This window comes from Gopherus evgoodei, chromosome 2 (assembly GCF_007399415.2).
Source record: "Gopherus evgoodei ecotype Sinaloan lineage chromosome 2, rGopEvg1_v1.p, whole genome shotgun sequence".
Taxonomy (NCBI): Eukaryota; Metazoa; Chordata; order Testudines; family Testudinidae; genus Gopherus; species Gopherus evgoodei.
Window position 1 is genome coordinate 41,321,776 of NC_044323.1, and position 27,600 is coordinate 41,349,375.

General features: G+C 38.2%; 1 protein-coding gene across 2 annotated transcripts in view; it reads left to right on the forward strand.

The window, feature by feature from the left end:
- Positions 1 to 27,600, forward strand: part of MINDY3 (MINDY lysine 48 deubiquitinase 3) — a 79,843-nt gene that overhangs the window by 42,351 nt on the left and 9,892 nt on the right. For both annotated transcript variants that reach the window (XM_030550458.1, XM_030550459.1), the window contains 2 exons: positions 23,140 to 23,212; positions 24,354 to 24,426. In XM_030550458.1, the coding sequence (XP_030406318.1) occupies positions 23,140 to 23,212; positions 24,354 to 24,426 (146 nt within the window). The remainder of the gene's footprint in view (positions 1 to 23,139; positions 23,213 to 24,353; positions 24,427 to 27,600) is intronic.

Genomic DNA, 27,600 nt, shown 5'->3' on the forward strand with positions numbered 1-27,600 from the left:
CTTCGTCGGCCCTGTTTAGCTGGTCCACCCTTGCTGGGGGCCCGAAAAAATTTTTTCACTAGGGACCCAACCTGCTCCTGGCAGCCTTGCGAATAGATCTCACCACCTCCTGCACAAAGTTCATGTCTTTGCATTGAGACAAAGTTCAAGACCTATCAAACCTGTGTACTTCCCATGTTGCTAATAGACATCAGAAACCTGGACCCTCTCTTACAGGCAGACTTGGCAGCTAGAAACATTCCATGTGTGCTGTCAGCACCAAATCCAGAGCATAAAATAGCTTGATTTTGTACATAATCTCAGAGATCTGACCATCCTTCTATCACTCATTATGGTCAAAAGTGGTGTGGCATACTTATCAGCCTTGTAGCCAGGATGGACACACAACACCCCAACACACTCTCTCAAACTCTCCATTGATGCGTGAAGAGTGCATGCACTGTCCCTACCTGGTGCCACCTGCGAGGCGGCCCCAGAGATTTGTTGATTTGACGGATTGCGCCAGAACGGAGAACTTCACTAACCTGCTACGGCACCATCAACTGCGATCACTCTGGCTGGCACAAAAGTCCTCGGTAGACTGTGTGGATTTGATGACTTGAAGTGGTTAATTACAAGTGAAATGAATTGCATTCATTGACTTTGGAGAATGGAAGAGTATTGCTTTGATGAAATCACTTGTCATTCATGTGTGCAAGTTCAAGATGCTTTTAAAGAATAAGATTTTTTGGTTCTTAACTTGGATTCCTTCTCCAAAGCTGTACATTTTAGTACAGTCACACTGAGCTAGAATAGAGATGGAATATCCCTTTTACAGTATCTTCCCACAGCCTTTCCAAGCCTAGATGAAAGGCTTGTAAATCAAGAGGTCAGAATATACCAGATTTTTCCCCCCAAGCTGTTCCTATTTGATCTTCACAGGAACAAAGTTCTTTCTAAAAATTCTAATTAGAACTCTTGCTCCAGTTTGTATTGTATGAGGCCCTTTCTAAAATAAACAAACAAACAAAACACCCTTTATAGATGAAACAAGATAATTTCCCATGGCAAGCCAAACATTCAAGTAAATATAATTAAGAAGCACTTCAGAAATTTTCCAAAGTTATAGGGAAAATGCAATTAAGTGTGTGCTGAAATGTAACCACCTATTTAAACATTTTAGTCTATTTAAAATCTGGCTAGAAAAGTGACTACAAAAATCTTTTTTTTTTTTTTAATTCAGTGTGGGTGCTGTGTCTTCAAATCATATTCTCCTACTTAACTGTCATCATTACATATATTCTTCATTTTCCAGAGCAACAAAATAGTAATTTTTAATTCAAGTTTTTATTGGTGGTACATGAAGAAGAGCATAGTTTAATTTCAGATCAGTTAGCAGCGTAGCCAGTTAAAAATACATCTTCTGACTTGTAAAACAGGCAAATTTAATATTGAAGTACATTGAGAATAAATATTGTAACTCCAGAATGTAATTTATGGTCTTCTCTGACTATAACTGCAAGTTTAATTGGCACATTCTGGTTATTTTATGGTTTGGTGTAATTTTTAACTTCAAAAGGTTGTAGTAATAAGAAATATGTAAAATCACTGTCATGAAAAATTTAGTCACCATATAAAATGGACTATTTGATTAAAAATCATGGATGCCAAATTTTTAATGGAAGTTTCTGCACATTTCTAAGCAAAGCAGTATTGAATATTTATTTTAATCTTTGAACTTACTACATGGACTCATTCATAAATCCAATCTCATTCTGTTCAAAAGACATCGGAAGTATTCAGTTGTCCTATTAAAGTTACATTAAAATTAATTAGTAAGACAGCTCAGAGTTTTTTGCAGAGAATGAGGTAAGATTTATGAATGAGTCCACTGTAATTTGAAGTAGTTGGCATGGTCCACTTCTAGTGGATGAACAGCATACAATACCTCTATATACCTGACATCTCAGATGTTGAGTTATAAAAATATTTCAGCTTTCTCATATATTTTTTACACAGAATGGCTTGCAGGTACTGAACACATCAAATGCACTGCTAAATATACCTCTTACTTTGTAAGTCACCGTGTACAGTATATTAGCCTACCACGTAGAAGAGAAGGCTGTGAACATCATTGTATTATTCTGTATCCTTTTTTAGGTGTCAAACCAATGTTGGTTCCAGCCATGTTTGGTACAATAGAAGACATTGGGCCTGACTCATCACACAACGGGTAGATATTTTGCTTTTCAAAGTTGGAAGAATAAACATCCCAATTGACTGAAACTTGATGGGTTAAATGATAGTTCTAGCTTAAAATTGATAGTTATAGAAACTCAGCACATAAATGTAAATCAGTTGTTCTTTGTTTCTGTAATTTGTGCCCCATGAGGTGGAAAAGCAAAGCCACTCTTCTGCAAGGCTCCTTTGCCCAATAGTATTGTCTGAGTCTCGATTGTCAGTGTGGTACTTTCGGTTTTAGTGCTATGGACTTGTGGGTCTTTCTGAATATTTTACAAAACTCCATCTTGCTAATCTAGACATCGTTTCAGTTTTTCTCTGAGCATGACCAAGGGCATGGCATTTTAAAGAAAAATCTGATTATTTTTTAATGACTTTGAGGATTCATTTACCATTCTATTTTTAATACTTTTTTGATGGTACTCCTTAGCTCCATTGAAGGCTTTCTCCACTCCTAAAAGCTTACTTGTGCATAGGGATAAAATGATTTTTTTAAAGACAAAATGGAAACTCGGTCTTTGAAAGCTGCTTTGATGACTATCCTTCAGAGATGCAAGTCTGAAATGGTAGCCAGGATCTCATGGGAGACTATAAAATCCTTTAGCTCAACTGTTGCCTGCTTCAGTTTCTTTGTAGCCTCTAGGTACAGGTATTTGCTAGGCAAGGCATACACATAAATTAAAGTAGTAACACAATGAGCTTACAAGCTTCAAGCTAATCAAGGCATAAGGCCAAAGCCTTAGGGTATGGCTACACTTGCAGATGTACAGCGCTGTGAGTTAAACCTGCCTTGGTACAGCTGAGTAGGGAAAGCACTCTAGTCTGTCCACACTGACAGCTGCCAGTGCACTATCATGGCCACATTTGCAGCTGCTTTGGGAGCAGTGCATTATGGGCAGCTATCCCAGCATTCAAGTGGCTGCAATGTGCTTTTCAAATGGGGGCGGGGGTGGAGTGTGACAGGAAGCGTTGGGGGGAGAGAGGGTTTTTGGAGTGCTGAGTGTCAGCATGCTGTCTTGTAAGTTCAGACCCCCCTCCCTCTCCTACCCCCTCTCACTCACTGAAAGCAAACAGCTGTTTCTTTTTTTCTCATAGACCAGATAAACAGCCCCTCACGGAAATGGACCTCCCCCTCACACACACACCGCCTCTCTCTTCAAGCAAACATTAGTTGTCAGTATTCCAAATGGAGCCCCCCTGCCTGCCTCTCACTCATTCAAAGCAAACAGTAGCTGTGTTTGTTTTTTTGATAAGCAGCCCCTGAAATGGAACTTTGAAACGTCTGCGTCTGGAGTTCGCAACAAAACTTCAGTTAAAAGGATTACGGAGAGTTTCCAGAGGTCAATCAGTGCGTCGTAACGTTACTCTCCGTTTACACTGGAGCAGCGGTGTCTCAGCCAATATGCAACAGCTGTTATTCCTCTCAGGGAGGTGGAGTACCAGCAGCACTGTAGCTGCAGAGACACAGCACTCTACGTGCCTTGCCAGTGTGGACGGGGAGTGAGGTACAGTGCTCTGGGAGGCTTTATTGCACTGTAACTGGCAAGTGTAGCCAAGACAGCTAACCAGGAGTAACCAGTAGATCATAAGATATCATAAGATAGAATGCTGTAATGATTAAACTGCTCACAGGTAAACACAAAATGCTAGTTTATACCAGCTTGGGATATTCTAAGTTAGGAACATCACCAGATGTCCAACCACAAGAATAACATAGTAATTAATTGACAGATAAGACAATAAACTTTAAGTAAACAGATTAGTAACCTATCGGAGAAGGGCACCCCAACGTTCATAGCATGAGGAAATATAGATAAGGAAAAGGGGATGAAACACCTGCATAATATTCATTAGACATAGTGGTGTTAATGTATACCAGTCTGCATGCTTTGGGAGAAGCCACGATGACAATCGCTGGTGATGGTGATGAGGAAGATGATGATTGATAAGATAATCAGTATAATTCATACACAATAGATTGGGCCAACATGATGTCACTGTAATCCAGTTAATCTTCAGTACATTTTTTCTATACTTAAGATTAGTCTCCATCTGTGGCAGCAGCTAGCAGCTCTGCAACCCCCCACCCAAGCAAAGGTACAAAAGCCATGACTTGCACCAGTTGTTTGTTTAATTTCAGTGCACAAATGCAGCAATGCTGATTGCAGATCACTGTATACCAGGCATAGATAAGGCCTTTGTTCTTGTAAATATTAATATGTAAATTTTAAGTGAGTGGAAGGCAAGGAAGAGTTGGTTTAAGAAGACAATGTAACAGTCACTTCTTTACCTACTAAATTTTAGCAATAGAACTGGCCATCTTTCAGAGATAGGCAGGTCTAAATAAATGTCCTCGTACTTGTGAAAAGATAAAAGGGAGAAAAGAGAAGCTGTGTTAGGCTGTTTTCAGTGAAGAGGCTATCACATCACTCATAGCATGGTCTTTCAACAAGCTTTTGAACTATCATGAGTCTGTAAACTTCATCTAGATCAGGGATTGGCAACATTTGGCACGTGGCCCATCAGGGAAATCCGTTGGCGGGCCAGAACGGTTTGCTTACCTGCAACATCTGCAGGTTTGTCTGATCGCAGCTCCCACTGGCCACGGTTCACCATTCCAGTACCTATGCTGCTATACGTATAGTGATTGGTTCTGTTTGTTAGATTATTTCAAATTAGCAAAAATACATTTCAGAAGAGTAAGACTTATTCAAACATTCCCTTGTGATATGTACTTTTCAAGAGATCTTAGAAGTATAACTCACTGTACTCCAAAATACTGTTTTTTAATATTTGCTGCTGTTAACAGGAGAGACTGAGATGCCTAGGGTGTGATAGACCACAATGTCACTTCTTTCTATTTCCCATATTTAATATAAAGTAAAATGCCAACTGTCCTGGTGTGGGGAACATCCCTTCCATTCCCAATTGCATACACCACCCCTCCTCTTCTTTTGCTATCCATATGGCTACCGCAGCTGTTTACATGATAGTGCTGTTAGGTGGTTTTTTACCAGTTTCTTAAAGTGATTTAACATTTGGAAATGAAGAGAACCAACACTGTGTGACCAGCTAACTCTGCCTGGATTAGTTTGAGAACTGATGGCACAAACTCACTTTATTGCCTTTTCATTTAGAAAATGAGTATTGGCTAACGATTCTCAGTTGGGAAGTGTTGACTAGTGGTAGAAGATTGTCCTAGATTTTTTATTTTTTTGTTTACAAAATGAAATGGGACACATCCATCAAAGGTGTCTTCCCTCCACTTAGCTGGAAGTCATAAATGTAGTGTATAGTTCCAAAAATAAATGTCTTTGGAATATAATTACTGAATGTCCATGAGTAGTAATTTGAAGTAAGAATTTATTATTTTTCAGAATATATAGAGTTAATCTTTAAGGTCTGTCTACACAGCAATAAAAAACTCATGACACCAAATTTCAGAGCCCACATCAGCTGACTTGGGCCTATGGGGACTGCGGGGCTAAAAATTTCAGTGTAAACATTTGGTCTTGGGTTGGAACCCAGGCTCAGTAACCCTCCCCCTTTGCAGTATCTAAGTCCAGGCTCCAACCTGAGCCTGAATATCTACACTGTAATTTTTAGCCTCCAAGCCCAAGTAAGCTGAACCAGGCCAGCTGTGGCTATGCTGCAGGTCTCTTTTTGCAGTGTAAACATGTCCTTTTGCCAGTTACTGTGCCTGTGAACTTTTTCAGCTGTCTGTGCACAGTTCTGATATATTTTATATCTAGCCTATTGTCTCATTTTGTCCTTTCTCTTCTTGATCTCCCCTTCTAGCAAAGGAAAGCTGTAGACTTTTTCCTGGGCAGATCAGTGTTTCTCCTTGGTTAGCTGGAGGAGGTAGTGTGAGGTGACATTCCTTGTTCCTGGCTGCCCTCTCTGAGGCTAAGCCTGCTATCTGCATTACTCAAAGATTGCTGGACTAGAAGCAAGGGAATAAGCTCAGAAAATAACTTAGACCCCCAACATGGCAGTATAGTTGAGTGGCAAATCTTTTTTTAAATCGTAACCAAGATAGTCTTGGACTGAAGCTTTATGCCAAGCTCTGTCCCAAATTCTCTTCTAGTTATAAACTCCTAAACATGTATCCAATGAAAATACAGAAACACTATGGACACTAGTGCAATTGTATGCTTGACAAGAACCTTACAGAAATCAATTTGTCTTTTGGCTGTTGTTTGATCATGAAAACAGTAATGCATGTGACAGCTGTTAAATCTGCAGAAACATTAGCAAAAACCCATATACAGCATCCAATTTCATCCTTTACAAGTGCAGTGACTAATACCCTTGGAAATCCATTTCAGACTCTTTTGAAGTGGTGGGAAACGAGTTTTACATACCCTTCATTGTCCCCTTTCATAGTGATGGGACGTTCTTGTGTATAGAATAACACTTTTGACCTCTTCTGATTAAGCAGTTTCACTTTCAGGTGAGGGCACATGAAGGAACACATTGAAAACCTAAGCTTTTTTTAAAAATTGTAAAGAAAACAATCTTTAGTGGTACAGGACACTCTTAACCCTCCCTGGAAAATTGGCAGTGTATATAGTGATATCTGTTACTGAGACCAGATTGTATTGATGCCTTACATGGCAGATGTCTTTATTTCTTCCCTCCAAGTAACATTAGAAGTCACATTTAATCAAACACCTTTTTGTGTGCCTGCTTATCTAAGATTATATTCCTGAATTAAATAGATTTTTAAAAATTTTAAATGGTAAATATGGATTTTATTTTGCATGTTATACATGAAGTCAGCAAACTGTTCAGTTTAAAAGTTTTATCAATGACATTTTGATACCTTGCATTCTACCAGTACAGAAAAAATTGTTAGTGGAGTCCTTAAACTCTGCAAGCATATGTACTGGCTTAGAGAAAACATACTGTGAATACTTTGTGTAGTTAAGATCATGAGTGTAAGACATGGATGAGCTGAATACACTCATAGGCCAGGACCTCAAAAGCAATGGCTAGCATATTTAGAAAATTTATAATTTCAAGGGCCTATACAACCAAAAAAACACACTGTGCCCAGAGCACTAATGTTAAAAAAATGCACTAATGCAGCATTAAGGCTGGAAAACTGAACTTACAAGGAAGTTTACATGTAATGCAGTATTAGCATACTTTTCTTTCTTTCAAAAAAAAGAATTCAAAAGTAAACAGGGAGTGGGGGTGGAGAGAGAAGGAAAGTGCCTCAACAGAACAGGGAGTTTCATAATGCACCCTGGCAGAGTTAAGCATCTGGTGTGCTGTAGGGCAGTTACAGAATTGAAAATCTAAAATGTTTGCTGTAATGTGAAAATGAATTCTTATCACATAGCTGTTTTTAAAAATACTTGTTCACAGTTGCCTGATACCTTGTCTTTGAGGGCAAGCTGTACATAAATTTTTAAAATAAGCAGTAGCTCTAACCAGGCTCTACATTGTGTTTAAGCAACTTTTTCCTGCTTGAAGAGTTTGAATACCTGACTTAGAATCACAGAATTATAGAAATGTAGATGTGGAAGGGACCTCAAGAAGTCATCAAGTCCAGAACCCTGCGCTGTGGCAGGACTAGGTAAACCTAGACCACTCCTAACAGGTATTTGTTCAACATATTTTTAAAAATCTCCAAATGTGGAGGGGTTCCTTGGAAGCCTATTCCAGATCTTAACAACTCTTACAGTTAGAAAGTTTTTCCTAGTGTGTAACCTAAATCTCCCTTGTTTCAGATTAAGCTCATTATGTCCTACCTTCAGTGGATGTGGAGAACAATTGATCCCTGTCCTTTTATAACAGCTGTTCACATATCTGAAAACTATTAGGTCCCTACCTCCTCTCTCTCCCCCTCACCCGCTGCATTGTCTTTTCTCAAGACTTAACATGCCCATTTTTTTAACCTTTTCTCAGAATATGTTTTTTTAAACCCTTTATCATTTTTGTTCTCCTGTGACCTGCTCCCGTGTGTCCATACCTTCCTAAAATGTGGTGCCCAAATTCCATCTAAGGCCTTACCGTTACCAAATGGGACAGCTACATCCTGGGTCTTTTATACGACATTCCTGTTAATATACCCCAGAAGGATATAGCTTTTTTTCGCAACTGCATCCCGTGTTGACTCTCATTCGATTTGTGATCCACTATAACCCTCAGATTTTTTTTTCAGCAGTTCTACAACTTAGCAAAGTTATTCCTCATCTTATAGTAATGGATTTGATTTTTTCCTTCCTAAATCAAGTATTTTGCACTTGTCCCTATTGAACTTCACCTTGTTGAATTCAGACCAGTTCTCCAGTTTATCAAAGTCATGTTGAAGCCTAATCCTGCCTGCCAAAGTACTTGTAACTCCCCTCTACTTGGAGCCATCTGCAGATTTTATAAGCATACTCTGCACTCAATTATCCACGTCATTAATGAAAATATTGAATAGTACTAGATACAGGACTGACCCCTTTAGTGAGTCTTTAGTGTTAAGTTATAAAGAGGCACTGTTGAAGCATAGCTTTTCAGAAAGTTCTTTCAATGAGCAACAATGCTAATATATCAAATACAGTGATACTGGATTGGTTTATTTGTTTGGTGTTTGCGTTCTTTCACTTACTGGTTACAGAACAGATTATTTTATCATTACAAATGTAACTTATGTTGATGCTCAGTGAATGTAAGAAAGGTGAAAACTAATGAATTGGCTAGGAAGCATTTGACTTTGCAGGGAGGAAGTACTAAAGCCAACTCTTTGTATGTTTCTGCTCAGTTTCTACAAAGCATGAACACTTATATCTTGATATGACTATAGGATATGGATATTAGCATGTTTTGCCCTATTGAAGCAGACTTATGGAAGTCTGAACAGATGTAGTACCCCAGGATGCCACCTTAGCCGCTTCTGAGTAGAACTGCACGTAAAAGGGGATCCCACACAAATTAAATGAATTACATGAATGCACTCAGTCACTCTTAACATTCTTGAGTTTCCCTGGTAGGTTCTCGTGTTTTCTTATTTCTTATGTTTTGCTTATAATTGGTTCTCCTGGTGTACTGTGCTTTACAGTAGAACCTCAGTTACAAACACCTCGGGCATGGAGGTTGTTTGTATCTCTGAAATGTTCATAATTTTGAACAAATGTTATGGTTATTCTTTCAAAAGTTTACAACTGAACATTGACTTAATACAGCTTTGAAACTTTTCTACAAAGAAGAAAAATGCTACTTTCCCTTTGTTTTTAGTAGTAGTTTATATTTAATGCAGTACTGTACTATATTTACTATTTTGGGGGGAGGTTCTCTGCTGCTGCCTGATTGTGTACTTCCGGATCCAAATGAGGTGTGTTTACTGGTCAGTTCGTAACTCTGATGTTTGTAACTTTGAGGTTCTACTGTATTTCCTTTGTGGCAGATAGTCTCCCCTTCCTTTTCTTTTTCAAATAAGAACCTCAAAAATAAGCGAATATTTCACAGTATGGTACAGCTTTTTTTCCAAAGACTGATCTCTAGATTATATTTCTGAATCTCTCTTCTGTAATTTCCCCTCCAGAGTGCAACTTTCTCACTGGAAAATGCATCATGTCTGTAATAGTGCCTCTGCTCCTACATGGTATGTTTTCCAATGACATTAGCAACATTTTCAACAGTATCACAGGCCTGTCCTGTGGCATATCCAGAAAAGTGCAGTTGTGTATTGCAGAACAAGAGATTGTGTTGCTTTACAACTGATTTACTTTTGCAGATTGTTAACCAAGTAGAAAGTAGTGAGTAAAATGCAGGCTTCCTGCTGTCAGTGTTCCCCTTTAGAGATTTTTCAGTAGCGGACCCTTGTGTCAGACCTTGATCAAGTTACTCAACTTCTGCCTTTTTAAGCAAAACTCACATTCATGGGCAACAATATGGAGCAACTTTGAATTCAATATTAAGATAAGTCAAATGTGATAATTCAACTTTATTGGACATGGAGACAGGGGTGGCTCCAGGCACCAGCACGCCAAGCGCATGCCTGGGGCGGCAAGCCACGGGGGGCACTCTGCCAGTCACCGCAAGGGTGGCAGGGAGGTTGTCTTCGGCGGCATGCCTGCGGAAGGTCCGCTGGTCCTGCGGCTTCGGTGGACCTCCCGCAGGTGTGCCGCCGAATCCGCGGGACCGGTGACCTCCCACAGGCAAGCCGCCAAAAGCTACCTGCCTGCCGTGCTTGGGGTGGCAAAATACCTAGAGCCGCCCCTGCATGGAGATATATTTGAAACTGGGATCAGCTGTGACCTGGCCCAAGGTGGAGCTATTGAGTAAAATTACCAGACATTTCTGAAAAATAGAGAATTATGTTGTTTCAACTTACCTGTTCTTAAAATGTCTAGAATCCCTATTTTTTCTGCCTGCTTTTTTGTGTGACAGTAGTATTGCAACATACTGGCTACTCCGCTGGTGTATAAAAGCTGCTTTGTTTTTTAATGTGTATTGATGCTCATAAACAGCAAAATATCTGCAATAAAAGGTATAGCAGAGCAGAAAGATCGTGAGTAGTGAATTGCTTGTCTGTCTAGCAGTGAACTGAAGGCTAGTATTTTCAGTAGTTTATTTAAGAGCAACTAATGTTGCTACTTTATAAAAAGGTGTAGTATAGGTAGCTTTTAAACATACCAATGACCGAGCTACAACTCTTTGGCATTGAAGAGGTTTTTATTTCAGCAGTTTTATGATTACAGGAAATTAATTCTACCTGGTTTTAGTTTAAATGTTGTGAATTAGTCTTTATTTGAATTTTTCCAAAGCAAATTTGAAATGACATGATTAGTCTAAAAAGTTCCCCAATCAGTAAGAAACCTCTCTATTTAAATTGTTTTATCAAAAAGGTTTAAGATTTAGAGACAATCAGTCACTTCCAAATGGCCTTACACTAAAGATTTAAAAAGGCAGACTTTTAAATAAAAATCATATAATTAAGCATATTTAAGCATTGCAATACTTTTTAAAAATCTTGAGTAGTTAGTTGCTAAAGTATTCTGCCAACATGGTAAAACACCATCTTATAGACCTGAGTGTTGCATTTGAGTTTCAAGATCCCATTACCAGAAATCAATCAGATTTACCGTGTACACCACTTCATAAGCTAGTAATCACCTTTTTTTCACTAATATGTGGGGTTTCTGTAGCTCCTGTTGGCATTTATAGTGAGTTGCAAACAAACCACCAATATGCTATTGGAAAAATAAACCTCTAGGAAGCTGCCAGAGCACTGCATGGAGATTACTTTATTTTTAATGAGAGAATTTCATACCAAAGCAGAATTGAAAACAGGATTATTTAACCAAAAATCTTCTTGTTTGTGTTGCATTTTCTGCTACTAAACTTCTGTGTTTTAATAAACATTTTCCTTCTCATAGTCCGGCTTCTCCTGTCTTATCCTGCTGTGAAATCACAGTTCTGTTCTTACACACTGGTCTGTTGCTATGGAAACAATGATGCTGACATTGATTCAGCATTGACTTCACTATAAGGTTAAGTAGAAATGGGATCAGAGCATTAGCTAAACAAACAGTAATATTGGCTATAAGCTTTTTTTTGAAAGTGAGAAATGTATAAAGTATGTTTGAACTACATGCTTCTCTGCATCAAATAAGGTACAGGTTTGAATGCTACTGATTTGTTACTGTTGAACACATTTCTATATGTAATGCAAATCAACCACATAAAAATAACATTAACTCTTATAGGTACAACAGTGAACTATAGCTAGTAGACAGGAATTGGCCCTAACTTTCTTTGTATTGGCAATTGCTGTTAACTGAATTGATTACATGTAAGCTTTTCTGGCTGACCCATTCTTTTAATGGTAGGGTAACTCCCTACCAAGTAAGGGGATCAATTTGACCTTCATACTTCACTCAGAAGACAGTGAAGCATTAGCAGGGATTAACAGCAATCCATCCAGCCCATTTGGTAGTGATTTGATAGGCTTCACTGGGTATTGTCTTACTTCCCAGCCAGTCATTTTAATACAGGTGTATAGCAAGTCGCTGAAAGACCGTAAGGATTTGGGAGAAGGAAAGAAATTCTTGAAATAAGAGCCTAGAAAAAACATACTCTGTTTCCTTCTATACTATACTGAAAAACAAATCACTCCTTTTATTGAATGGTTGTAAATAATGTCTGCCTGGCTAAAGTCCTTTAAGGAAAATGCAAGTACGATGGGAACTCCTCCCTAAAAGCCACCTTCTACCTTTAACTTGCAGTAGTTTCATCTGCCAGTTTTTAATATGATCTTAAGTTTAGACTTCTCTGCACACTTTGTGGGCTCGCAGATCAACCAAGTACTTCTGTTTGGTGTTAAAACACTGTTTCTGCTAAAATGTACTTTGTATATCATACCAATATTTCATGTCATTTTCTTTGTATTCATACTTTGATATATAAAAGGACACTAAACAAAAACTTAGAAAATCTAGATCTTGTGTTTTGTTGATGCAATGAGTGAAAGGTCTAGTGCATCTAATCAAAATCATTCTTCGGTTACACATGATGATCACTTTTAGTCTGTCTAGTTCGTCTGTCCATATCACAAAAACACTGCATGCTTTTATCACTCTTGGAGTTCTATACTATGGTGTTGCTCCGAACTGGAGTAGCATGGTGTCACTGGTCAGTATTGTGCTGAATTGACAGAATTTGTGTGTAAGCTTGTACTGAGTGTGCTTTGAGGTATTATTCTTGACATCATCGTGATTTGCTGGGTATTTAGCACTGTTGAAAATTAGGCTGCTTAGAAGTCTAACTTTTTGGAATCCATTGTTTTTAAAAACAGTCTTAGCGTCTGTGTCCTTTGACTGGGAAGACTTGCTGTATTGTATTTTAGAAGTAACAACTATCAATTTATTGAGTGTAGTGAGATGAAAGTTGGTGTGAACTACAAAAAGATGGCCTTTGTAATACTTTAGGAATGATGTAAATCTATAGATTAGCTTGGAATAGTTATAAAAAAAATTAATGTAATCTTTATCAAATTTAGGCACTTTTTACATATATTGATATTTTAATTTGAAATTAGGCAAACAATGTAGAAAAATATTTTACAAGCTATTTTAATAGTAGTAAAATATTACTATCTCATACTTCCTGTAGTATGTATGGAACTTCTAAATATTTCATATCCAAGTGGGTTTGAATTAAAAGGGTAATAGGTCCTTCAATGAAGAGTGTTGTAAAAAACTCAAAAAAGGCATGTCGTTGCAGCTTAGTCATTATAGCAATTCTTATGAGCTGTTTTGGATTTGTAGGACAAACTTCTGGAATGTTTTCATTAGAACTTACTAAGAATATATTTTGCCTCCAAGAATAAACAGGCGATCTTAAAATAACTAGTATTATTGAAGAGAACTTTTGAAAGTTGTAAAAATGTGTATCACAAGAGCCACAGGGTGAAACATGATTTTCTTGCCTCTTGGGACATGGAGTACTTTTAAAGTGTTGAACCATTGTTATGATAAGCTGTTGATGAGATTTCCTTGTATGGAAGTTTCAATGTGTGGAATGTATCAAATGCAGTTCACAAGGCTGGAGGTTTGTTTTTCATATTTTGGCAGAAATGATGGAATTTCAATTTGGGCACTTGAAGTACATTTTTGTTAGATGTTTGCCACATTACTGACTGAAGTTCATATTTGCCATTTATTTTCATTGCAAAAACTTAGGAGAGGGATAGTCCATTTTTTTTTTTTTTGTGAAGGTTCAAATTTCTTGGTCAAAGGTATAGTCAAGGGCCAGCCTCCAGAGAAAATAATAATAAAAAACAAACAATAATAAGTAAATAAAAAGATTTTGGAGTCCGTTCAAAAGTGTCTGGTGGTCCAGATTTGGCCTACATTCTGCCTGTTGACTATCCCTGCCATAGGGAATGCAGGTCATATACGTATGAAGGTATTTTAATTTGTTTTTACCTGCTATAATAGCACAATATTCCATCTGAATTCCAAAGTTACTATGAAGTTTAGGGTTTTTTCATATTTCTAAAAAAAGTACAAGTTTATTTTCTTGGCACTTCTCTGTGGTAGCTAATGCTGCTTTTCTGATCTTGCTGTTTTAAACAACGAAAACTGTAGTGTAGAGTTAAAGCTTCATGTAAAGCAAATTATGTAATCTCTTCTCGAATGACTTGCATAGAACATCAAAATTCCATACTTTAAAAATTTCATGCATAACAAATAGCTGGCTTTATTCCAGTTTAGCATTTGGCTTAAAATTGTAGCCATTTACTTACTGTACAAGCATACAGTTTATTTCAGATGCCAATTAATGAATGGAAAGACTGATTCCTTGTGTTCCTCCATGATCATGCATATTGAAATGAGAAGATAGGCATGTGCACTGCCCAACACAAATTATGAATATTTACATTATTTCAGTTTTGTTACCAAGTAAAGACCATTAAACAAGTAATCAAATCATATCTATGGGAGTTTGCTGGAGATATTTTTAGATGGGGACTCTTCTTCTGTATCTCATGGAATTGTAAAAAGTTAAACAAGTACAAGATCATATTGGTGATGAGTTTCGTCACAGAGACCTCCTTGAGGCTGTCACCTGTTGTGCTGAAATTACCTCTGAGCCCATTTTCCCTGCCAGCTTGGGACTCCAGAACCCTGCCTTGTTGATCCAGACACGCTATGTCTGCTGCTACACTGACCCAGATCTGTACCATGCCCCCAAAGCTGCAGACTTTAACCAAAAACTGCTCAGCAAGTCACCTATCTCCAGCATCCAGACACCTAGCTACCCAATGGGGATACAAACCCCAAATAAACCCGTTTTGCTCTGTTTAAAGCTTATACAGGGTAAACTCATAAATTGTCTGCCCTCTGTAACACTGATAGAGAGATATGCACAGCTGTTTGCTCCCCCAGGTATTAATCACTTACTCTGAGTTAATTAATAAACAAAGGTGATTTTATTAAGTATAAAAAAATAGGATTTAAGTGGTTTTAAGTAATAACAGACAACATGGTAAGTTACCAAGCAAAATAAAACAAAACGTGTAGGTCTAAGCCAAATACATTTAAGAAACTGAATACAGGTAAATCTCACCCTCAGAGATGTTCCAATAAGCTTCTTTCACAGATTAGACTCCTTCCTTGTCTGAGCCCAATCCTTTCCACTCGTACAGTTCTTGTTAGTTCCAGCTCAGGTGGTAACTAGGAGATTTCTCATGACTGCAGCCCCCTTTGTTCTGTTCCACCCGCTTTGGCACAAGGTGGGAATCTTTTGTCTCTCTGGGTCCCCACCTTCTGAATGGAAAAGCACCAGGTTTAAGATGGATTCCAATATCAGGTCACATGGTCTGTGAGACCCCAAGCCTCCATTTTTTCCAGCCTGACTCACAGGAACACAGGAAGGCTTACAAGTAAACAGAGCCATTTACAATCAATTGTCCTGGTAAAGATTCTAAACCAACATTAATGGCCCAAACTTTGCATAATTACAATAAGACCTCAGAGTTAACTTCATATTTCTAGTTTTAGATACAAACAGGATGAACACATTCAGTAGATTATAAGCTTTTTAGTGATACCTTACAAGAGACCTTTTGCATAAAGCATATTCGTTACATTATATTCACATTCCAAGTATATTTTCATAAAGCATATGGAGTGCATTGTCACACATATAATGTAACTTTTTGAGATAGGATGCAGGGGGAGGATAAAATGGCTTTATCCACAGCCACAGCATGCATCAAGCTTTAATGTAAAATTAATACGTTTAGAATGTATAAATAGAAAAGATATTTAAATAATCTTAAAAGGGGGTGTGCCATGAGTTCTACCTTAAACTGACAGTAGCTACAATCTCCCATAACTTGTCGTCATAACTAATTCCATAATTAAGTTGATGTCACATGCTGTGAAAGTATGAGAAGATTGATGAAAAGCATCTGTGTGAATGGTTGAAATTTGGAAGGGTCTGTATGAATTCATGCCAGGATGGAGCATAGTTGATGCCATATTTGCACTATTAATCCTCATGGAGTAGTTCTGAGAAAAGAGATAGCAACAGGATATTGTCCTTGTGAACTTGGAGAAGGCATACAATCATGTACCAAAAGAACTAGTTATACCTCTTCAATATTGCAATTTAAAAAACAAAACAAAAAAAACGTTCATTCATGCATGGTTTCAAACAGTTGCTTAGGGTTGGTTATATTAGGTAGTCATCTATCTAATATATAGAGATTTACAGGTGACTGTCTAAGTCTAACACCTTTGGTTTGAAATAGCTTTTCTTCTACTAGAGAAGCTCCCTACCAGGGCTTTCGATCCCCACCAGGACTGGCAAGACTTATTTTAAGGCAGTCTTTATTTGCCTTGACATCCTCATCTGACCAGCATTTAGCTGGTAGCTGCACCACCTGCTTACCCCACAGTGCCCTGCTGAGAGATGTTGTTGCCAGTTGGTCTACAACTACTTATGGAATATTCCAAGCTGTCCTGCATAACTGCAGAGAGTTCCCCTATTCAACACCTGCAGATGCACATGAGGAGATTTGAGCGCAGCTGATGCATGGAGGACAGTTGGTTCAAAAGACACCTTTGCTGGAAACAAGTGAATCCACTGCCAAAAGAGATAAGAAGGGAGACTTGGGAGTGGAATACTCATGTTAAAGAATCTATTAGAGAAAAAAGTAACCTTCAAAAAGTGGCAGGCCAGTGACTTGAGGAGTGATAAGATGGCATACATGGGGCAAAGATATGTGACAGCAAGAAGTATGGACCATGATGCATATGTGACTAACTAGGATTACAGAAGGGAGAGAAGACCATCTGTGGACTCAAGGCAAGAGAGAAAATGACTAGATATTTGAACAAGTTTGCTTATAGTAGAAATGAATATAGTATATTGCAAACAAAAGGTCAATCAAAATTTGGAATGATTATTTTGAAAGATTGATGAATGAAAGCCTAAGGTGGGGAGTTAAGAATATGTGAGCCAAACTGAAGCACAATAGATTACTTCCAGGACAAAGCGGTTGCAGAGGCATTTAGGAATATGAAAAAAGGAGACCAGTACCATGTCCCGGATTGAAGTACAAGAGGATGCAGTGAAATCATCGGGAAGGAAAGGCATCAAGTATCTTACAAGCTTGTTCAGTGATATTCTTAAAAAAGGGGAAAATGCCAAATGAATGGTATAAAAGCTCTTTGTTGCCTGTTTTTAAACTTAAAGGAGATGGTAATCCTGTGCTAATTATTGCCCAATTAAGCTGACATCACATGTTATAAAAGTAGGGAAGAAGATTGGACACACTCTGATATGAAACAAGGTTTAAGGGACCCAAAAATAGCCTCTCCAATCCTGAGTCTATCATTCGCCAGGAAAGAAGCCAGCAGCTCCTCAGCCAACTTGCCTTGACAAAAGTTTCTGTTAGACCAAGTGAAGAGTCTTTCAAGCCCTGTATAAAATTAGGAAGGAGTTGTGTTTGAAAGGTTCCAGCCTGAAGGTTTTCATGCTGTGTCCTCCATCCCCAAATACAGTTCTGTTAAACTTAATCAGAGCATTCTGGATATTCATTATGGCTGCAATGATTCTTTTTCTTCATACTTAAAGTTCTTAAGATTGGGTTTTTTAACTTTTTCAAATATTTATTTGTATTATTGTAGTGCCTGCGGGACGTAATCATAGACCGGGACCCCGTTGTACTAGGTACTGTACAAATACAGAACAAAAAGACAGCCACTGCCTCAAGGGATTTATAATCTGAAAAGAGACGACAGATGGATATAGACAGATGAAGGGAGTACAAGTAAACAATGAAATAATATTGATCATGATAGGCACATGAGCAGCCTAACCAGTGCAAAGTTTTTTGTAGGCATCATGGCAAAGGAGGGATTTGAAGGTGGGTAATCAAGTCAGTAGCTTTGTAGACATTTATGGGGAGTGCCTTCCAAGCCTATGGGTCAGCATGGGAGAAAGCAATAAAGGTGTGTTACAAAATTGAACAAGTGGGCAGTGGAGGCTGGCATTACAGGTCAATAGGAGATGAGTGTCAACAGCAAAATAGTGAGAGATGATTTATAGGGTGGGAATTGGCTGAACGGCCTTGGAAGTGAATATGAGCAGCTTGTTTGATGTAGAAGTGGGGAGCAAGTAGAGGGATTCAAAGAGGGATAATGTGATCAAAGCGATGCCCTAGGAAAATGATATTTGCAATAGTATTCTGACTGGATATGAGTGGGGCAAGATTGCATTTGTCAAGGCTAGAGAGAAGGTATGGATAAAGTAAATGTTATTTACTCCTCATAATACAAGAACTAGGGGTCATCAAATTAAATTAATAGGCAACAGATTTAAAACAAACATAAGGAAGTATTTCTTCACACAACACAGTCAGTCAGTCTGTGGAACTCTTTGTCAGAGGATGTTGTGAAGGCCAAGACTATAACAGGGTTCAAAAAAGAACTAGATAAATTCATGGCGGATGGGTGCATCAATGGCTATTAGCCAAGATGGGGAGAGATGGTGTCTCTAGTCTCTGTTTTACAGAAGCTGGGAATGGATGACAGGATGGATCACTTGATGATTATCTGTTCTGTTTATTCCCTCTGAAGCACCTGGTATGGGCCATTGTTGGAAGACTGGATACTGGGTTAGAATGACCTTTGGTCTGACCCAGTGTGGCCATTCTTATGTTAAGGATGTTGCAGTAACAGAGATGCAAGATAAAGAGCTAATTTTGTTCCCTCCATCAAACTTCTGTTACAACCTTTGGTTGGAAGAACTTTTTTTTATTTTTATTTTTTAAATCCTATAGTTTGATAGTGTAACAGTTTGGTTTTTTGCAAAACTTACAGTTGGGAAAGGGGCTCAGATAAATTATATAAACATGAGAATGTACTGCTATAAGTGTTGAGGTTCTGTAACATTGTTCTAGTTATGAAACTTATTACAGTGCTTTTTATTAGTTTTCTTTAAATAGGAATGTCATTTTAAGTTGTACAAATTGTTCATCACATATGGGGATTTGTCGTAGTATAATTCCCAATTCTGGACCTTAGCGTCCAAAATATGGGTACTAGCATGAATTCCCCTAAGCTTAAGTACCAGCTTAGATCTGATAGGCTGCCACCAATCAGGAATTTTTAGGGCCTGATACCCTCTTGTCCCCCCAAAACCTTCCCAGGGGACCCCAAGACCCAGATTCCTTGAGTCTCACAACAAAGGGAAATAAGCCATTCCCTCCCCCCTCCCTTCCTCCCAGCTCCTTCCTGCCCTGGGAACACTAGGAGATCGCCTGATTCAACTTTTTGAATCACCACACCGAGGGAAATGTTACCTTCCCCCTCACCCAGAGGCAATACAAGCTGCGTGAATATAACACAAAGAGAAAATTTATCCTTCCCTTCTCCCCACCAATTCCCTTGAACCTTAACTAGGAGAAAAAAAAAATTAAACAGGTCTTAAAAGCAAAACTTTTAATAAGAAAGAAAGGAAAAAAAGTAAAAGGTTTATCTCTGCACTTTAGATGGTAAAAAGTTACAGGGTCTTTCAACTATAAACAATAGGAAGAAACTTTCTCCAGCAGAAACACAATTTAAGCTACTTTCAGCAAGTACACATGTAAATGAAAAAAAAAAAACAAATTAAAAGACTATGACCGCCTTTTCTTACTCACAATTCTGAATAGATAAGAGACTGTAGCAGGGAGATTGGCAGAAACCTGGTTGCACCTCTAGTCCCGTCCAGGACCCAGAGAGAACAAAGCCAAACCCAAAACCCACAAACAAAGGCTTCCCTTCCATGAAATTTGAAAGTATCTTGTTTTCTGATTGGTCCTCTGGTCAGGTGTTTGGGGTCCCTGTTTGTTAACCCTTTACAGGTAAGAGAGACATTAACCCTTAACTATCTATTTATGACAGGATTCCTAATATGTTGTTGTTTGCCAATTTAGCATCCAAAAGAAGTAAATCGTTACATATACTTTCAGTGAATTATGAGAGCAAGATTACAAGCTTACCTTCCCATTCAGGGAGGTATTTAAGCACATGCCAACCTTAAAGTTAAGCATATTTTTAAATATCTTGCTCATTTGGAGCATTTGCAATTGAGGTCTAATATAAGAATGAAATTCTGGTTGAATGCATTTCACTTCTATTTTTCCCTGAGGTAGCATTTTATTTCTTTAATCTAAGATGTGGGTCACTGTACTAAAATAACATACTTTATTATCTTTATGTAGATGCATGGCTTCCATTTATGGCTATCAATTAAATTGAACAGTAGTACAGGCCTGCACAATCCAAACTAAAACCATTCGTCACGTGCTGAAATCTGCTGACTGAAAGTATTGTCTTTGGTTTTCTGCTTTAAGAAAATGAAAATAAATTAAAAAAAAAAAATTTTGTACTCGGGTCATTTTAAATAGGTAGGGTAATTTTTTGTTTGTTTGTTTAACTTGTAACAAATTATTTAGGTTTCAAGAGCAATGAAAACGTAAGACTAGAAAGGACCTCCTGGGTCACTGAGTCGAGTCTTGTGCTGTTGCCGTCAGCCCTGTCATATAATCCAATTGATAAATTTATCCAGATCAATCTTAAAACTATAGTTAGGTTGTTTGCCCCCACTGCTCCTATTGGAAGGCTGTTCCAGAACCTCTCTCCTCTTATGATTAGAAACCTTCTAATTTTCAACCTAAATGTATTCATGGCCAGTTTATGCCCATTTGTTCTTGTGTCAATATTGTCCTTTACTTTAAATAGCTCTTCTCCCTCCCTGATGTTTTTACACCTTACCCCCCAGTGCATTTATAGAGAACAATCTTATTCCCCCCCTCCCTCCCCATCCTTCATTTTGCAAGGCTAAATAAGCCAAGGTCTTTCCTCTCGTAGATAGGCTCTGCAGTCCTCTGGTCGTCCTAACATCCCTTCTCTGCATCTGTTACAGTTTGAATTCATCTTTCTGGTTACATAGGTAACCAGAGTTATACACAGTATTCCAGATGAGGTCTTATCAGTGCCTTGGACAATGATGTAAATGCTTCTGTAGCTTTACTGGAAATACCTCACCAGATATATTCTAAGATCACATTTGCCTTTTTTTACAGCCACTTCACATTGGTGGCTCAGTCATCCTGTGATCAACAAATGCACCTAGGTCTGTCTTTCTCCTGTCATTTCCAAAGATAAGCTCCAGCTTATCACAGAAATTCTAATATGTCTAGGAACAAAGAATGTAGGCCATACTTACAAGGTGGAGGACTCTATTCTGGTAATCAGGGGATTATCCACCCCCAAATCTTTTTCAGAATCACTGAACATGAGCTCCCGGTATGCTTTGCCCAAAAGGGCGGAGTTGATCCTTGGACGCATAAACAGGAATCTCGAGTAAGAGTAGAGATGTTTTTATCTATGTGTTTTGGCACTGATGTGACTGCTACTGGAATACTGTGTCCAGTACTTGTTTCCACAGTTCAAGAAGCAAGTCAATAAACTGGAGAGAGTTCAGAGGAGAGCCATGAAAACGATGGAAGGATTATAAAACATGATGCTCAGTTTAGCTGAACAAAGACTTGTAGTCTATAAGTACCTACATTGATAATGGGCTCTTCACTCTAGCAAAGAAAGGTATAATGTTCTAATGGCTGGAAGGTGAAGCTAAACAAATTCAGACAAGAAATAAGGTAAATTTTTAAATGAAGATGATTAATCATTAGAACAATTTACCAAGGGTCATGATGGATTCTCCATCACTGGCAACTTTTAAATCAAGATTGGATGTTTTTCTAAAAGATCTGCTATAGGAATTGTTTTGGGGATGCTCTATAGCCTGTTATACAGGAAATCAGACTGGATGATCACAATTGTCCCTTCTGGCCCTGGAATCTCTGAAAGTCATACAATTCTTCCTGTATAATATTCCGATGCTCCTCTGTATTGACAATGACTCCCAGCTCTGTCCTCAGTAAACTTCTTTAGTACACTAAGGCAAATAGTAATTTAGATTGTTTCCAAAAACAGTCCTTGAGGAGCTCCTCTAGTAACTTCTTTCCAGCCTGATAGTTTTTTCAGCGTAACCCAATAGTGCGCAACCTGCAGCCCGCTGCCTTCCACAGCTCCCATTGGCCGAGAACAGCGAACCATGGCCACTGGAAGCTGCGGGAGGCTGTGCCTGTGGACAGTCAATGTCCGCAAAATGTCTTGTGGCCCACAATCAGATTACCCGCATGGGCAACCTGTGGTCCACGGGCCACAGGTTGCCCACCACTGGCATAACCTATTGTCTTCTTCCTTTTAGCCAGTTTCTTACCCACCTAACAATTTTTATTAATTTACTTTTTTTTTCCCATTTTAACTAATCTGTATATCAGATTTCTTACTGAAATCCAGATGAGACTCATTGCATTTTCGTTGTCTAAAGAACTCAGTTATTTTTTTCTAAGAAAGTTATTGGTCTAGTCTGGCATGATCTAGCTCTGGTATACCCATCTGCATTTTACCAACTTTTCTGGGTTTTTTCCATATCTTTAATTATTCTTGTCTTAAATACTCTTTAAAATAATTTTTTAACTTTTATTTAAAGGTGTATGCCTTTTTAGATTCAAAAGGATTTAGTTGCCAATATAAATATCCTAATTATTACACTCTCTTTGCTCTTGGAATCAGCTATTTCTATGCCATGACATCTGCATAACAAGCTATATCCATACCAGGATAGTTGTCTGGAAAGCCATGTAAATAAACCATAACGCATTCTTAACACAATCTTTTTGAATACCACCAATGTGTGGAATTAACTTGAAGCTAATCCTTATCTCTGCCATTATACTTTGTTTCTTCATTAATTTAAGGTTTGAAATTTTTCAGTATGGTCATGTACTTGCATAGTGAAACAATATGTATTGGTCTGAAATAATGAATGTTATGGAACTTTCTTGTTTAGGATTTGGCCCTTGTTGCCCCTGAAGCTCCTTCAGAACAAGCCAGAAGAGTTTTTCAAACATATGACCCAGAAGGTAAGGCTGCATTTTTTAGCTTTGGGTTGAGCTCTTTATATTAACTGGTTTTGAATGTGAAGAATCTTTCTGGAAAAATGAGACAACAGTTTTACAATATATGCAAAACACTGCACCTCCAGTACTACAGTCCCTTGCATTGTAAGGCACTGTTCGTGATAAGACTTAATACTGATTCACAAGGTATGTGTACACTACTGCTGGAAGGTGTAAATTCCAGCATGGGGAGACATACCTGCACTATCTCTGATTTAGTGAGCTAGTGTGCTATAAATCATACATGGCTGCCCTGTGTATGATCTCATCCAAGACCATAGGTATGTACTTGGCACAGCTAGCCTCTCCCATTGCTTGCACTGCCAAGGCTACACTGCTATTTTTAATGAGCTAGCACAATCAGAGCTAGTTACAGGTATGTCTCCTCAGGCTGGAATTCACATCTTCCGGCTCTTGTGTAGATGGACATACCCATAGGGAAGTGTGCTTCCTACTGATTAACCAGCAAATCACAAAGTGTTGCTGTTTATCAACCTAATAATAAAATGGACAAACCTCTTGAAAACTGCAGAGCATGAGGAAGTCAGATATAGCTATAGTAGGAAGGAGAGTTCTTATTGTAAGCTTTTCAACACCGGGCACTTCGTACATTTCTTAGTATGTGACCCACCACTTTCCCTAATCTTACATTTTCAGAAGTGTAAGACTTTCATACCTGATCCATCGTGTTCTGAGAGGTATGACAAGTACTGAAAAATTCCTTAGTTTCATTTTAGAAATCAGAAGCTGCCTGATATTCACATTTTATTTTATTCAGAAACAAGTTTAGAAGTATTCTCTCACCACTTTAAGGTGGTATATGTCTATTAGTAAAAAAAACAAAAAAAAAAAGTTAAGTTTAATAAGGTTCACATTTTCAAATGTTTTAGAAAAATGGCATTTTGAAGACCTGTAGGCCTGCAGTTTTTTAACTGGGGAAATATATATATGTAAATCATGAGTTCTAAGACCTTATCTTGTAACTTTACAGTGAGCTCTCATATTCTAAGATGTGGTTTGATTACTAGTATTTTGGGTAAAATTCATAATCTTGAAATGTTTTCAGTTTATTTTCCCCTAATGAGAAAATTTGTCCCATTTGTAGATAATGGATTTATACCTGATACCCTTCTAGAAGATGTAATGAAGGCTTTGGATCTTGTATCAGATCCTGAATAGTAAGTATAATTTGTGTAGCTAAATTTTCATTTAACAGATTAGTTATGGGTTGGTTTTATCTTGAATTGTTAGTACAGCTAATTCTGTGTAGTGTCCTGAGGACAATGTCTCAAAATATTGAATCAGTTGTAAATGAAATAAAAAAGGCCTAAAGATAAGATTCAAAATATTTTTTGATTTAGAAAGAAGAGCATCTTTCCTACCTCCCAGTTATTAGCTATTTGTGTCCCACATTTCTATAAGAACATGTATTTGCCTATGACAACCCAGTACCGCAAGGTGAATCTGTGTGCTAGAAAAAACAAACTCTCTCAACAGCAGACCACCATGTTACAGGAAGATTTAATACCATCCTAGAGCTCAAAGTTCAAACTGCTTTTCAGATTGATTGTGTTTCTGTATGGTTGCATTTTATGTAGTTGTGCTTAGCTCTACGTGAAACATATTTTCTCCTCCAGAGGGGAACAGAATTTTGCAAATTCTAGGGAAAAAGCTTGACTTGGGAGGCTTAGAAAGGCTTCTTTTGTTCTACTGCCTCTAAAAAAAAAAAAAAAAAAAAAAAAAAAAAAAAATCTGCTTTCCCAAAGGAAAAGGGAAAAATCCTCCTTCTAAATCCAGCTCTCTTTCAGAAATCGCTGCTTGGGTTTTAGGATATTTGTGGCATAATCATGACCTCTTATTGCACATGGAACATCAGGTGTTGTACGGTCAAGAATCATTCACAAGAAAGGTATACAATATTAAAAAGACTCTTTGCTGCAGATCAAGCTGTGGAATTTCTCCGTATCCATAGTCTGCAATATTTTCTCTGTTAAAGCAATAGTATTATAGAGTAGGTTCTGACTTATGTAGGTTCACCACATTTTTCAGCTGACATCTAAGTCTCCTTGTGTTTAGGATCTCCAGTCCATGAAATATGGAACAAACTGTGATGGAGTAGGGGCTGTCTGTGTGCGGGATGGGAGAGCTGGGGATGTCTTTTGGTGAGGGACAGGATCTTTAAGCCTGTAACCTGAGCCGGGGAGGGGGTTAGCACCTTGGCCCAGGAAGCTGGTCAAAGGAATCGGCCGGCTGGAGGAGGGGCAGTTCAGTTTCAGTTTGGAGCTGGGTAGGGGAATTCAGGGAAGCCTATGCTGGGATCCAAGCGCCCTGAGCCCCAAGAAGGACTCAATTGAGGGGTCCTGGTTGGGCCTCCAAGCTCTGCTGTAACCTGCATTCCTGTTGTCCAATAAACCTTCTGTTTTACTGGCTGGCTGAGAGTCACTGTGGGTCCCAGGAAGAGGGGTGCAGGACCGGACTCCCCCAAACTACGTGACACAAACTTAAATAATGTAAAGAGTATTTGGATTCTTAATTCCTTATATGTTGTCAAGATAAAAATCAAACATGGTGGTTGCAAATGTGGTGTTATTCAAAGCAAATAACATCTACATTATGTATAATATATATGTAGTTTCCTATAAACTTCTACATCAGGCTGTGATCTCTTCAGATCTCAAAACCTAACCATCCTCAGACCTGCTCAGTGTTTGGGAAATGTGCAAGGAAAACCATTTGTGGTCAGATAGTTATTCTGGTGACTCAGTAGATGGAATTATTCTATTTCAGTTCTGAACGAATTCCTGCAACATGGCATTGATGGCACTGTTGCTGAAGGTGTCATCTTTAATTAGAGATGAAATGAGATTCTTCTAATTTTTGATTACTAAAGATCCTATGATACTCTTTAGAAGATTATCCTTGTTTATAATTTAGTTGTTTACTCCTGTTTAGAATTTGATGGTTACATTTTCCCAAACTTCCATCTGTATTTTCAGTTGGTTAATGTTTACTTTCTACATAAGAACGGCCATTCTGGAGTCTGACCAATGGTCCATGTAGCCCAGTATCCTGTCTTCTGACAGTGGCCAATGCCAGATGCTTCAAAAGGAATGAACAGAACAGGGCAATTATCAAGTGATTCATTCCTGTCATCCAGTCTCAGCATCTGATAATCAGAGGCTTAGGGACACCCAGAGCATGGGGTTGCATCTCTGACCATCTTAACTAATTCTGTTTTTAATCCAGTTACAGTTTTGTTCTTCACAACATCCCCTGGTAATAAGTTCCACAGGTTGACTGCATTATGTGAAGAAGTACTTTCTTTTGTATGTTTTAAACCTGCTGCCTATTAATTTTATTGGGTGACTCCTAGATCTTGTGTTAGGTGAAGGGGTAAATAACACATTCACATTGTCCATATCATTCATGATTTTATAGACTGCTATCATATTCCATTTCAGTAGTCTCTCTCTTCCAAGCTGAATAGTCCCAGTCCTTTTAATCTCTCCTCACGGAAGCTGCTCCATACCCCTAAATATTTTTGTTGCCCTTCTCTATACCTTTTTCCATTTCTAAAATCTCATTTGAAATGGGGTTACCAGACCTGCCCACAGTATTCGAAGTGTGGATACACCATGGATTTATATAGTGGCATTATGATATTTATATTTTATTATATATCCCATTCCTAACATTCTGATAGCGTATTTGACTTCTTCCATGTATTGAGCAGATGTTTTCAGAGAGCTACCCACAATGACTCCGAGATCTTTCTTGAGTTATAACAGCTAATTTAGACCTCAACATTTTGTATGTACAGTTGGGATTATGCTTTCCAATGTGGATTATTTTGCATTTATCAACACTGAATTTCAGCTACCATTTTGTTGCCCAGTCACCCAATTTTGTGAGATCCCTCTGTAACTCTTCACAGCCAGCTTTGGACTTAATTGTCTTGAGTAATTTTATATCATTTGCAAACTTTGCCACCTCACTGTTTGTTTACCCCTTTTTGCAGATCATTTATGATGTGTTGAACAGCACAAATCCCAGTACTGATCCTTGTAGGAGATACTGCTACTTACCTCTCTGTTCTGAAAGCTGACCATTTATGCCTATGCTTTGTTCCTTATCTTTTAACCGGTTACTGATCCATGAGAGGACTTTCTTTTATCCCATGACTGCTTAAAACTAGGCTTCAAACTTAGTGTGGCTGAGAGGTTTTTAAACAGTTGCTATATTATTTTCAAGAGATGTCTTTCATTGAGTAAAGGGGTTTCTCTATATTCATTAGGTTAATTGCAGAGCATTTGAAAAGTGGTACACATTTGTGGGCTTATCTACAAAGTGGA